Genomic DNA, 14694 nt, shown 5'->3' on the forward strand with positions numbered 1-14694 from the left:
GCCTCTGTATTCTTTTAAGTTGTTAGGGGAGCACAAGTTCGCTCCAATAAACTTGTTTCTCCTGCAAGACAACTGCGTCGTCCTTGGCTTCGTGACAATATGCAAGAATGCGGCGTAGAACATCATCGTGGTCAGCACGCCCGACGAGCGCCGCGCCGACGTATACTCCAAGATCAGGGCCCTTAACATCGCAGGGTCCACTTACGAGATCAACGCGTACCCCACGGCGCCCGAAGGCTCGGTGAAGAAAGTCATTCGCGGCGTGGCGATCGAAGACACCCCAGAAGAAATCAACAACAACATAGTTAACCAGTACAACCCGCTAGCGGTCGAGGCGCACCGGATTGGCAACACGACGACCGTGATCGTCCTCGTTGCAGGGCAGAAGGTACCCAACGTGAAGTACGGTTTCATGCTAGTGCGATGCGGCTTATACCGCAAGCACTTCGAAGTCTGCAGAAAGTACGGCAAAGTGGGACACAGGAGCGACGTGTGGCCATATCCCAACACCAGAATATGTTTTGCATGCGAAGCCACCAACCCCAACGCCAACCACGAGATGGAGTGCAAGCCCCACTGCAAGCTCTGCGGGGGGCAACACCCGACGGGTGAACGGGAATGCAAGAACAGATATAAGAAGCCGTTTGTGGTAACCAAGAGGCAGTGGCAACGCAAGATGCAGACTCTGCAGCAACAGCGACAGGGACGGGTACTAGAACCGCCACTCCCGCCACTCGCACCGAGTGGCGGGAGTGGCGTCAACGAAGCGCCAGCCGCCGGCGCGACAGGAGCAACAGCGCGAGGCGGGGAAGGAGCGCCAGTCGTCGGAGACGATCGCCGTCCCAGCCTCGGGAGAAGGTCGCGCGGGCCGACGCGGCCAAGATGGCGCCCACGACGAGACTCCAGTCCCAGAGGCAACAACAAGCTAAGACCAAGACCCAGGAAGAAAGCGGTGCCGTTACGGCTCTGCGCGCAGAAAACGAGAAGCTTAAGCAAAAGATCGTCGAGCAAGACGCCACCATCAAGGAGATCAACGAGAAGCTCGCATTGCTGGTCTCGATGTAGCAACAGCAGAAGCAGCAGGCCGTGCAGCAAACAACGCCGGAACCACAACCCCAACCGACGCTAGAGCGACACCAAGAAATAATGAATGAAGACGAACCAGAGCCGGAAACTGACCATAGGGTGGCCCGCCCGTCGGAGCCGAACCCCAAACGACGGGCGGTGTAGAGCGCCACAGACCGCTGGATCAACGCAAGACTCGACAAGCAAGACGAGCGGCTGGATCGCCTACAAGCCAATGCATGCAAAGATAACCAACGAGCGACTCACGGCCCTCGAGCAAACGACTGACGCAATGAACGAGCGCCTCATGGCCCTCGAGCAGGCAGTGTAGGGACTACAGAACGCGTTCACGCAATTACAAGCACAAATTCAAGCCCAGATACAGGGACTGGAGAACGAGATCATTGCGAAACTGCAGCAACTATGGAAGGGACAGCCCGCCATAGCACAGCAACTTCCGCAGTCGCAGCCCCAAGGCCAATAAAGTACCTCCTGGTCTGGCACTGGAACTGAAACGGGTTCTCACGATGAAAAGGGGTGCTACAACAACACATAAGGCAGCTCAAGCGCAAGCCCCACGCAATACTACTGCAAGAAACCCACTGCGAAGGTCCCCCGCCGAGATTACAAGGGTACCATACCCACGCAGAACCAACTACGGGACACAGCGTGGTGCTCATTGGAAAACGGTGCAAACACAGAGGTACGTGCATTTTGGTTCGGAGGGGGATCACCTTCGCCGAGCACACGCTCCTGACCAAAAGCACGGCGGAGCACTGCGTGGCCGAGCTCGTTACGGGTAAAAGGAAGAAGGAAAGTGCATTCGTGGTGGACGTATACAGTAAACCGCTCCACCACCAGCAGCGCTTCAAGGCCCTCATGCAAAAGGCTGCCCGGGTGGCCGGCGGGAACACGGTAGTGGTATGCGGCGACTTCAACGCCGCGACCTAGGCCTGAGGATACGCCAGAACGACGGTCAAGGGAAGAGAACTATTACAGGATGCCATAGACTCGGGCTTCAACCTGGTGACGGACTCGTCGAAACCCACAAGAAATGGTACGTCGGTGGCGAGGGATACCACCCCGGACCTGACGTTCGTCAAGATGGGGACGGCGTGCTCGCGCAAAGCGCAATGGCGCAACACGCGAGCAGACCTTGGCAGCGTCCACATGATAGTGGAGGTCCGAATCCCGCTCGCCGGCCGCAACAACTACGACAAGAAAACGCACAAGCTCACAGACTGGGAGGAGTTTCGCCGGGCGCTACCCGAAACGCACGATGACATAGAAGACATAGAAGAGTGGACCATCGCCGTCATGAAGACGGTGGACGACGCTACTCAAGAATTAGAAACGGACGAGGACATCGACAAGATGGACAGCCGCTTGGTGCACCTTCTGGAAGCCAAGAGCTCACTGAAGGCCCGCTGACTAAAACAACGCACCAAACGTCGGCAAAGGAAACGGATCGCCGAACTCAACAAACAGATCGAAAAGCACTGCAGGGTGCTGTGCGCCCAGCAATTGAACCAGGCATGTAACGAGGCGGACGGCATGATGCGCACGGGAAAGACGTGAAACATGCTACGGCACCTCCTGGACGAGACCACGACCAAGAATACCCAACACAACAACCTTGCCCGTACGGTCCATAGGGCCATCAAGAAACTGGGAGAGGACGAGGTCAATAAAACACTGGACGCCAAGTACCTCCCGACCACCCCCACTGAGGACCACCCGGGTTACCTCGGAGAGGAGAACACGGAGCTAGACAAGGACATAGAACCATGGGACGTGCGCGACGCGCTGCAGAATCTCAACAGAAGATCGGCGGCGGGACCTGACAGGGTCACCAACAAGGCGCTCAGGAACCTAAACGACGCGGCAGTGGAGGCGCTGAGGCGCTACTTCAACAAGTGCTGGCACGCAGGCCAACCACCCAAGCAGTGGAATGCGGCCAAAACGATCCTAATCCCAAAGCCTGGCAGGCGCCGAGCATGAAGAACCTTCGACCAATTTCACTCACCTCGTGCGTGGGGAAGGTGCTGGAGCACGTCCTCATGAACCGGTGGCAATGCTACCTAGAAGACGCAGAGCTCTACCCCAACTCCCTCATAGGATTCAGAAATAAGCTGAGCACGCAGGACGCCATGATCCTGCTAAAACACGAGATCCTGGACGACGACACGATGACCAGAGACAATAGAGCGGTGCTTGGCCTGGATCTGCAGAGTGCGTTCGACAAGGTCCGACATTCGGCAATCCTAAAACAGGTCTCTGAGCTCAACATGGGAGAATGGACGTACGACTACATCAGCTACTTCTTGACCAACAGAACGACCAAGACCTGCGCGGGAGACCTGAAGCTGCCCGAAAAGAAGCTCGGCAGCGTCTGCACGCCTCAGGGCTCGGTCATTTTCCCGCTGCGGTTCAACCTGGTGATGATCGGCGTGGCAAATCGGTTTGAAAGGGTGGCGTCCGTCCGCCACACCATCTACGCCGACGACGTCACGCTGTGGGTCCCGGGAGGCAGCGACGGACATATCGAGACCACTTTGCAAGAAGCTATAGACGCAATCGAAGAACAGCTCGACGGATCGGGCCTCGTCTGCTCTGCGACAAAGTCGGAGTTGCTGATACTCCCACCGAAGGGCGTTAGGAAACGCAAAAGAGATGACCGGTCAAGCATCGTCTTACACACGGCAAACTGCAGGTCATCCCGGAGGTCGACAAAATCAGGGTGGTGGGCATGCTTCTCGAACGAACGAGGGTCAACGGCGCCACGGTAACCAAGCTGACCACGAAAGCCGACGCGGCCATGCGCCTTGTCCACCGAGTGTCCAACAGAAGGGGAGTTATGAAGGAGGAGAACCTGATCAGGCTTGTCAATTCCTTCGTCATAAACCACGTCGCGTATGTCGCCGCGTTTCACAACTGGAGGGCGTGCGAGAAAGCCAAGATCGAGGCGACCATACGTAAGGCGTACAAGGCGGCTCTCCGCCTCATCAGAAGTACGAACACGGGCAAGCTCGCGGCGTTGGGGGTGCACAACACCCTCGACGAAATCGCGGAAGCACAGAAGACGACGCAGTTTGAGTGCCTCTCGGGCACCAGAACGGGACGGTACATCCTCCGACGCCTGGGGTACCTGCCCAACGACGGAGGACAACCAGCAGGGGAACCGCTGCCCGAGGGAACGTGGGAACGGCTCGTCGTCTGTCCGATCCCTCGCAATATGAACCGAGAACATAACAAGGAACGAAGGACCGCTCGGGCCAAGGCCCTGGTAGACCTGCACGCAAGCGACAACGGGGCAGTGTACGTGGATGCTGCGAGACACCAAGAAGAGGAAGACGTCTACCCGGCGGTGGTGGTGACAGCCACGACGGGAGACACGAAGACGGCGGCGAGCGTTCACGCCAAGAAAACACATCAGGCCGAGGAGGTAGCGGTGGCACTCGCCCTAGCAGACCCCGGGTGCACGACGGTTCTCTGCGAGTCGAAAACGGCGATCCGCAACTATGCCAAGAACAGTGTGTCCGGTGAGGCCGTGCGCATTCTGCGCAAGGCCGAAGCCAACGGCTGCTTCAGTAGAGGCAGTGTGGTGCTGAAGTGGTTCCCGGCCCACATGGGTAGAACCGTGGCGGGCCAGGTGGGCAACGCGAACCACAAAGATACGCCCAACGCCGTCGCGCGAGGACTTGCACGCCGCGCGACGAACAGCGACCAGGCCGCCTCGGATTACGTGGACGCAGGCGCCGAAGACTACGACGGAACCAAGGATACGATGACCAGCTGCAACAACGTTGTGCGGTGGTACAGACTGTGCCGGCGTTGATGCCGCCTCCCCACCCGAGGTTAACTCGGGAGGAGGCCGTATTATTCAGACAATTACAGACGGACTACGTGATCACCCCGGTGCTCGCGAAGTACATGTGCCCAATGGTGTACGAGAGGGATGTGTGCAAAATCTGCGAGCGTGAGCGGGCCATGCTGACCCATCTCATGTGGGACTGCAGAATCCGCGCAACGAAGGCAGCAGAAGAAACGACGCTTCTGCCACCCTTAGAAGCAGCGAAGCGAAATTATGACTACGACGTGCAACTCCAGGCAGTCCAGCAGGTCTCGGCGGCCCTAGGTTTGCAGCGACCGAGTGACCCCACAGAGGGGAGGGGGAGTGGTGGCTCTCTCCGACCCGAGCGGGCAAGCAAGGGCGCAGGTCTTAGGGTCCAGCCGGGATCACGTCGAGGCCGCGTCACGGCTAGGATGCACCCCTCGTGAGAGGGTCGTCAAAACCGCTCTGCAGGCGACTAAATAAAGTTGCTCTCTCTCTCTCTCTCTCTCTTCATTTGCGGCACTCAAAATGTGCTTTGTTATACCAACACTGCTCTGCAGCTGCAAATTCGGTGCGTTGTTTTTACCTAATCGATCAATTTTAGGTTGTACAGACAGAAACCACACGTTCGATATGACCACCCCGTAGGAAAAGGGCTGCGACAACTTTTAGCACCCCAAGACATAAAATGCAAAAATATCTCGACCTACTGGATATATCCTTCTCACCTCTCTCGAAAAAGGGCCCTCGGAGCTCGCGTACTCACGGGCAGTAGCAGGAGGCCGTCGGCCCTTACTCAAAACGCACCGACTTCTTTCTGACTGAATGCTGGGGATACAATTTCCTTTCTTCTGGGAAAGGTGTTTAGTGGTCTGCTATGTAGAAGCCCTCAAATAAACATTTCAGGCTAAAGTCCCACATTGAAATAAATGAGGGTCAATTGGCGGTGCTGATGGTTTTATTATCTATGACATAGTATCACACGTAGTGTTGCTTTCGGTACACTCTCCAGTTTAAGGCATCGACTTGGGTTACCGTCTGTGTGTTTCGAGAAGAAAACAAAATTAAGGAGTACTCTTGGGTGCTTGCTGCTCAAAGTACAGGGTGTTCAACAAAAATAGCCTCCAAGCGCATATCCCCAGCGCTTGCTGCACATGCTGGTTGCAGAGGCAGTACAATTCGCACATGCGTAATTCCTCTAGAGACCCGCCGCGGTGACTCAGTGGCTAAGGCGTTGCGCTGCTAAGCACGAGGTCGCGGGTTCGATTCCCGGCCGCGGCGGCCGCTTTTCTGATGGAGGCGAAAAGCAAAAACGCCCGTGTGTACGAGATTTCGGCGCACGATAAAGATCCCCAGGTGGTCAAAATTAAACCGGAGCCCTCCACTACGGCGCGCCTCATCGCCTGCGTTGCATCGGCGCGTTAAACCCCACAATCAATCAATTCCTCTAGAGCGTTTGAGAGTGCGGCCTACTTTAAGGGAGAATGCTTGATCTAGAAGCGACGGCGGTCATTTACTTTAAAGCGCTTTTTCAAGCTGCGTCGCCACTGAGCGGGATTCCAATTGGAGGGTGACGTGCAATCTGCAATGAGTTTGCTGCGCTCTCAGATTACGATCACTGTGGATAACAGGCACGATTGGTTGGCTTGCTGTCTCACGTGCATTTATATTGAAACGCTTGTCCCAGCAAGGAAGACAAAAGGAAAAAAAAACTTTATTATGCAAAGCCCTCCACGCATTCGACTTTACTAACGTACTACCTAATCCCCTTAATAGAGGTATGACGCGTTCTCTGATTTGACAAAACCAGTGTCTCCCTGAGATTGTTTTTTATCGAGGTAGCATTATTAGGATGATATTTCAATTTCCCCGTGGCTCTTAGCCGTCCGCTATCAGCATTGCTCATCAGTCGTCCACGGAAACACGTCACCGCTACCTTGCGGAACCTACAAATGAGGCAAGATTCTAGGTGTGCGCTGAACCTGTATTGTGGCGCTACGGCGACAGAAGTTTGGAAAGGAAGACAATGATACAACTTCGGATACCAAAGAAAGGGCACGCGTTTTCACAAGAAGTCGCGCGTGCGCAGTGAAGTTTGTTGTTTGCCCACTCGGTGATAGCATGCTCGGCTGACAAGGTCTCCAGCTGTGCCTGAAACTTACGCCATCACACAAAGCGTGTTTCCACCAGAAGATCAGAAATATAAATTTCCGGTGATATCTGCCGCGAAGCTACTCCTATGGCTACGAGGCATGTCGTAGTGGAAGTCTCCGGAAAATGTTTGACCACTTTCGGATCTTTAACGCGCGGCAAAATCTCAACAGACTGGCGTTTTTGTTTACTGCTTCCACCAAAGAAGCGGCCGCCACAGTCGGAAATTGAAACGGGGTTCTTGAGCTCAGCAGCGCAGCGACTTAACCACTGAGCCACCGGGCCGTGTTTTCTCCCGGGACTTATGCCGGCCCCAACAGTGGGTGACATAACTAAAACAGGGGACAAATGATTAACGGAGGTCTCTCAGAAATCAAGGAAGGCATAGATTATAAGCCGCAAATCATCACCAGCCTATCTACGCCCACTGCAGGGCAAAGGCCTCTCCCATTAATTTTCAATTACGCCGGTCCTGCGCTAACTGCGACCATTTATCCCCGCAAACATCTTGATCTCAAATGCCCATCTAACTTTCTGCCTCCCCCTGCAACGCTTTCCTTCTCTTGGGATCCACTCTTTTACGCTTAATGACCAGCGGTTATCTTGCCTTCGCATGCCCCGTCCACGTCCATTTCTTTTTTCTAATTTGTAGTAATATAGCCTTAACACGCGCTTGTTCCCTGCCCATTCGGCTCTTTTCTTGTCCCTTAATTTTACGCCTATCATCTTCCGCTCTATTGCGCGCTGAGGTGTCGTCAATGTAAGTTGAACCCTGTTGGTGAGCCTCCAAGATTCTTCCCCGTAGGTAAGTACAGGTAAGATGCAGCTGCCATACACTTTCTTCTTCAGGGACAATGGTAAGCTGCATTCCATTCATTATCTGAGAATGCCTGCGAAATGAACTTCACCCCATTTGTATCCTTCGAATTATCTCTCCCTCATGGTTGGGATCCGGGGTCACAACTTGGCCGCAGTAGATATATTCTACTTAGCCGGAAATATCTAATATAAAGCTCACTAAATAGCGTGTAATCAAGTAAGTTTTCAAAATACTTCTAAAATTCCCACGGTTAGGTCTCCGCTGCAAGCTCGGTTTGGTAAACGACATCTGGCGCCACGCGGACAACATAAAAACAACCCTAAAAATAGATACGAATATCCTCCCAGAGATCAGCCACGTAAGAATGCTCGACGGGGTTCAAGGAAAGCGGGTAGTTCCCACCTCACAAACTCCAAAAACAGAAAACCTTTAATCAATTATTGCCCACAAGGAAAACGTCCAACCAAGAGAAGACCAAGAAAAGGAGGAAAGAAAGGGTAAGAGTCATGCAACCACTAATCATGACCAGTATATTGCAGAGCTTGCCGTACCACAAATTTACCCGCACCAAACAAAGGAAAGAAACATAATCATTAGGACTGCATATAAGGCAGTTCTTAACCTCACAATTTTAACCATGAGACAAACTGACTACGGGTGGACCACCAGGGTAACAGGATGATGATGCCTAGACGGGTCCAGAGGAAGGGGACGGCCATTTACTCGATGTAGGTATGAAATAACAATATTTGGAGCAAAGAATGGACTGGGGAAGCGCAGGAAAATAGCGGGTGAAGGTCAAAAAGAGGGCTTTCACGCTGCAGCTTTCCTAAATAGGGTGTTGCAGATAATGACGATGAATTGGTCCTCAACGTGTGTCTTCCTAACGCATTTCGACAGATCGGAGAAACCACCCTCCAAAAAAGGGATTAAAAAAAAATAGGGAAGGGCATCATGCGGCCTTTAAAAAAAAAAAATACAGGCACCTCCAAACAGGCACCCCCCAGCAGAAAGAAAAAGACAGCCCTCGCCCCCCCCCCCCCCCCCTTCTTTGAAAGGAAATCTCTGCACGTCACGATAGCATGGAACCGATCCAGCGAGCCCACATAAAAACTATCCTGTACCAAAAATATGGATACAATCCGAAGGGGTGGTATGGCAGACTCAAGTTCATTCGAGGAACGTTCCAAAATCATGAGACCACAGCATGCACCGACTCCGGGATGTACGAAAACACGAGGCAGCAATTGCCGGAGTGGACTACTCTGGGAATCTTCGAGATTGCATGACCCTCCGACATAGAGAAACAAAGAAGTGGAAATTAGAGCCATCCTCTTGGCACTCCGAGTAGCAGAAGTATCGCATAGAATCCTAACACCATTATAGACTCACAAAGGGCGTTATACAGTTTTCTGGAGGCAGAATACCAAGCGCTTCGGTAAGAAATTCCCACCCATAATGCAGAAAGTTAGCAACGTCACCTGAACGGCCGGATCCACTGGTCTGGAAGCTGACGACGCACTATGAAAGAGGCACACGAACTCACATACCATGCTCCTTGTAACCACGACTGCCCCACTGCCCTCTTCGAAAAACGTTAAGAACGAATCATCATCCTATTTTTATTTATTTATTTAAAATTCCTTACAGGCCCCTTTACAGGGCATTGAGTAAGGGGGGGGTAATTGGTGAAGTGTTACAGATCATACAAAGTTGATTAATGCGTTACAAAGCATAGCAGCACAAAGAATTGCGACGAGGTTTGCAATAAGTTGAAGTTAGCAGACGATAACAAGAAGAAGAAAAGACGTTTTCATAGTGCACACGCGACAAAGTGAACCGATACAATGGTTATGGTATATGAATGCGACATCAACCAAAGATAGCTAGCTGGCTTTACCGACCCAAGGGGCACCAATTAGAGTTTATAATTTGCAGAACACACAATAGAAAAATCGCCAGAAAAAAGGCATAACCTATGCCCATACGCCGAAAACATTTCCAGTATGCAACAATCATAATCGGGCACAAAATGCGACATGGAAAAAAGAAAAGAAAAGGATAAGAAAGCACTAGCTGTGCAACAGAGACGACAGGTTCTGTGGTCTTCAGGTACATTTTTTGGGGGGTACACAGGGGGAGATACAGGGCTTGACAGGAAAAAAAAGAAAAAAAAGAATGAGCAGAACAGTGGTAAGACCTTATTGCGAAAAGAGAGTAAGCAGCAACTGACGGAAAGAATTATTGTCTGATACAGATGCGATGTTATTTGGAAGACCATTCCACAAACGTATGGCGCGAGGAAGGGCAGATGAGTTGAACGCATCAGTTGCCCCGTATAATCGCGTGAAACTGAAGTGATTATGCAACCTACGTGAAGTAATGGAAGGAACATCGAGGTGAAGTGGGAAGGGTCTGTTGGTGTACACGTATTTGTGAAAGAGGCAAAGAATGGAAATGTCGCGACGAGTGCTCAGGGGTAGAAGAGAAAGGTTGTTTTTAATTTGCGTTATGCTGCTGTGATAGTCATGCCTAGGAACACAATGTTTCCCCTTGCTATAACGAGGTCTCAATGCCGAAGAATCACAAACTTTGTGGACGAAAAACCGGCACACTTATCTGAAAATCCATGTGCGTTGGGATGATCAGATATTATCTTATGACTCTGCTAAAATAGGGGAAACATCTACCTTCTTGCGTGCACCCTAGCCATGTCCATGGGTATGGCCATGGGAGAACAACTCACACATATTCCATTTCTCCGAGGCATGGGACGCGGATCTGACCAGCACGTTACCTCAAGATCAGCGCGAGCTGATTGAGAGTGCACGGGAAGGAGCTGCTGCATCCGGAGCCGTAGGCTCAGGTTCCACTTATGAGCTCTCTTCCATCTCTTTACCCCATTTTCCGGAAATGCAACTATTTCTTTCTGAACAAAGATCTCTCTCTCTCTCCCTCTGTGTGTGTGTCTCTCTAACTCTCTGAAAAAAAGCAAAACTGTTCAGCCCGGCCTAGACATCACAAAGAAAACATTTTGATACACCGACACTGACTTCTCGTCACTCAAACTGACGAACACTTCGCATTTGCAAGCTTTCACGCTTACATTTTCAGCCACAGAAGCGTAGAGAGCCTCTGTCTTTTCCGGGACACGCGATTAAAAACCCTCGTTGCTAGTCTTTGTCTCTTCGATAACATTTCGTGCTCGTGCAGCATAGATCGGAAATGCAGCAGCTGCGTACGGAAACGCTCCGTGGGAGTCGAAGTATCGCTATCGCGCTTTACATCTTAGGATACAATAGTAGATGTCTCTGCAACTTTTTTTTTAAGTTTTGACCATTTGTTTGTAGCGATACCCGATCAGAAACCTACCCTGATTGTGCTCTTTGTGGGGGTCCGGTTACATTATCCTACACGGAAAGGGTCGTTTTTCTGGGTCTTATGCGTTTTGTAGTGTGAGCTACTCGGTAGCCTGGAAGGGCCATTAATTAAACAAAAAAATATTGATACATTGCACTTCCTAAAGGTGAATGACCAGCGAAGCTCCGCTACCACGGAATTTTAAAAAAGATACGATGTCTCGATGGAAGCCATGGTGGTGCGAGCCCTTCCTCGACATCACCTAATAATGCAAATAGTCAAAATGGCAAATAGTCTAAAATCAGACGATAAATGTGCCTGTTTCTTGCGGGGAACCGCGAACGGCTTGCGTATGGAGAGAGTGATTAGACGTTATTCGCACTAGAAAATGTTTTACGTCTCGGCATTCGTGTATACGGACTATATGCCGCCCACCCATTGGGACGAATGGAGAGAAGTGAAATTCAAAATTAAGTACAGAAACTTGACAAGTTAAAGAAGCTGTGTGGCCAAATAAGAACAAGCAAGAACACAAACAAACTCGAGCAAGCAAATGCCTCGAAAGAAATTATCCTTCAATTCCACGAAGGGTGCCGAACGGTACTGTTATCCACTGTGCTTCTATAGTTTATTTGACCTGCATTACCAAACGAAAAATGATGCACTCCGTTTAACGATGGCGATGATTGAACGCGAAACGTTATCGTGAGGAAATTCTGGGTTGTCGACTGAGTTTGGACTTTGACTCGCAGAGTTTCGACTTTTCATCGCAGTGGCTTGAACTTCGACACTTCGCCATTTGATTTCGCAGATGAAAGCTTCGCGTTCAACCATCGTCGTCGGTAGACGGAGGGGTGCATGATATTTTCTGTCTAATGTGGCACGTCCATGCGCCCCTCTTGAAATCAAAACTGCCTCGACCATGTCTTAATGGCGCAACCGGATAGATGTCTGCTTCTTTCCAACGCAAGGAATCCAGGTTGGATTCCGACCACGGGAGGTGTTTTCCTTCTTCCTTTTCACCCCCAATCATCATCATCGACAGAGATAGTTGGCTTTTCTGCAGTGCTTCTCTGACGCGACATACGCCATCAAGGAGATGTAGAAAGCTTCCCTTCACAAGTACTCTTCATATTCCAAACATACTGTGAGTGAATCCCCGTGCGTGAGCAAGCAGCGTGATGTTATCTGGTATATTCGCGAATAACGAGTCAAGTGCGCAGCAAGGTTAAACGTCGCTCTCCGATACCCGTCCTGTTCAGTGGCGACGCACCGCCAGAAGGCGTCTCTAAATAAATGTCTGGCCTAGCTTCTTGCTCAAGGATTTCCTATCAGAGCCGACCGCACACTCAGAGGCTCTGTAAGAATCCCGCATGCGCGCAGTTTACTGATATTTCAGCCAGATATTGCAGCATGCGTAGGAAGATGTGCACTCCGTTGTTCGTATTGCTTTTGACCCCCCTCTACTGCCTTTCTTCAAATTTGGTATTGTCTAACTGTTTGACATCAGAATTATGGGTAAAGGTACAGGATGACTGCATATAATATTTTTAGAATTTTCTCTCCTTAGCAAGTGCCATTTTGTCGGAACGTATTTTTGTGTCTAACGAGAGCCTTCGCGGAGGAAGGAAAGAAGCTAACACTTACAGGAAAAATGAAGGAAGCTAACACTTACAGCATCAATGATGGAGTGAAGGTCGTTACGGCAACGAAGAAGCAGCAAATCGGTTGCAATTGTGGCCTTAAACCGTCGTCATGGTCGTGAAGTTTGCGTACAGCTTCGCTACCATCAAGTCTTACGTGTTAGTGTGAGCTTCCTTAATTTTCATTACTAACATTGCTCTTCGCAATTGTGCCTCTGCCATCGTTATTGTAGAGTGGTGACGCAACCTTTGTGCGGGGATTAATTTCTCTGTGAAAGGTGCACCGGTGTGATGACGTCACTTCCGGCAACCGCTGTCTGCAGTGCCTGCGTAGCACCGTTGGGGAAGCTGAGGATTAAGAAAGAACAGCACTGTTCATGTAGGGTGCTTGCTGATACGGCGTATCCCTTCTTTTTTCGCCCTTGTATCACTGTGTCGCTGTGACACTCCGGCTTGTGTCCATGTCAGCCTTTCCTTCCGCCTTCCAACACTCCAGACTCACTGCGCCTTGCAGCTGCGTCGTCGCTTCCGGTTTGCGATGCCGTCTTTTTGGGGACGCTTGAGGAGCACGGCTGATAAAGAGAACCTCGAGCACAAAAAATCACTCCATGGGCCCAGTAACGCTCGAGATTAAACCAGCATCAGAACGGTTGGTCGGAAGTCCCGCAAGTGGAGTTCATGATTTCTTTATCCTCAGGGGATTTTTTATGAGTATGACACGGAGGTGAGCGGGACAATGTCAATACGACGTTAGAAAAAGAAGATTAATAATAACACGCACGAATTCGATATGGCGGTACGTAATGTTGGTTCTAAAGCCAAAAACTAGCCCCAGTAGCCTTAGAAGTCATTATGGCGAAACTGCAGCACATTCAAAAACGAAAACATTGTGTTACCGGGATACGAAATCTTATTTAAAAAGGGAAACGATGTGTTATGCCCTTAAATGAACTCGTAATTCCCCAGAAGATTTTTGGGAACTCCGCTCACTTAAATTTATTTCTGCTAGGTGCTTTCATTCTTCCACTACGGAAATTTATTTGGTGGCCTGTAGAAGAAACATATACACTTCACGCTAAAAGTAACCATAAAAGTAATAGTTTATTTCCAGTGTGTGTGAGGGCTATCTCTTCGGCCTGTTGCCCAGGCACTAGCACCCGAGTACGTCTGGCACTGCTTGACGACAAATTGTTTTGTTTCCAGGCCCACTGCGCTTGCATGTTGTCTCGATGTAGGAAGATTCGTTCACCATGTGCTGGAACGAAATAAATGCTTATGAAACAACAGAACGATGCCTGTTACAATTGGGTGAAATATGACATGAAGTGAAATACCGTGGAAGGCCGGGTAGGCTTCATATTTCACACAGCGTACAGAAAACAACGACAGCGGTTTTTTTTCATTATTGCAATTTATTTTCATTTATCTTTATTTCTGGACACTGTCAATCCCGTTATGGCATTACTACAGGAATACAGTCCGAGTGTAAAAAAAAGCAATATACAGACATAAAAATGTGTTGCAAATAACTGGAATTTAAAGCATATATTGCGGACCTGGCGCGAAATTCGGCGCAATGAAAGGCAAAGAATCGTCGTCAATATCAACATTGGTTCACCTGCTGGTGCAGACTAGACAGAATAATAAAACAAATACAAAAAGTAATAGCGCAGACACAGAGTTAAAACTTGCGACGTCGTCACATTTAAGAAATTATGGCTACATAAAAGTCAACACAGATTCACTCGTATCGAAGTAAACATTTTTTGGCTGTCGGCTGTGTCAACACAGTGCGATGCAGTGAATTCCAGGCGCGTATG

General features: G+C 50.3%; 2 protein-coding genes across 2 annotated transcripts in view; one reads left to right on the forward strand and one right to left on the reverse strand.

Annotated features, from left to right (window-relative positions):
• Nucleotides 1-2646: 2646 nt before the first annotated feature.
• On the forward strand, nt 2647-3066 carry LOC144137626 (uncharacterized). Its single transcript, XM_077669568.1, has one exon. It carries the CDS (start codon nt 2647-2649, stop codon nt 3064-3066), a length of 420 nt encoding a protein of 139 aa, XP_077525694.1.
• Nucleotides 3067-13990: 10924 nt separating this feature from the next.
• LOC144137649 (uncharacterized) overlaps nt 13991-14694 on the reverse strand; it is a 146703-nt gene continuing 145999 nt past the window's right edge. The window contains exon 7 of the mRNA XM_077669588.1: nt 13991-14129. Within this exon, the coding sequence (XP_077525714.1) occupies nt 14025-14129 (105 nt within the window). The 3' untranslated portion in view covers nt 13991-14024. The remainder of the gene's footprint in view (nt 14130-14694) is intronic.

Source organism: Haemaphysalis longicornis, unplaced genomic scaffold (genome assembly GCF_048455015.1).
Source record: "Haemaphysalis longicornis isolate Haplotype H1 unplaced genomic scaffold, Haemaphysalis longicornis Haplotype H1 scaffold_43, whole genome shotgun sequence".
Classification (NCBI taxonomy): domain Eukaryota; kingdom Metazoa; phylum Arthropoda; class Arachnida; order Ixodida; family Ixodidae; genus Haemaphysalis; species Haemaphysalis longicornis.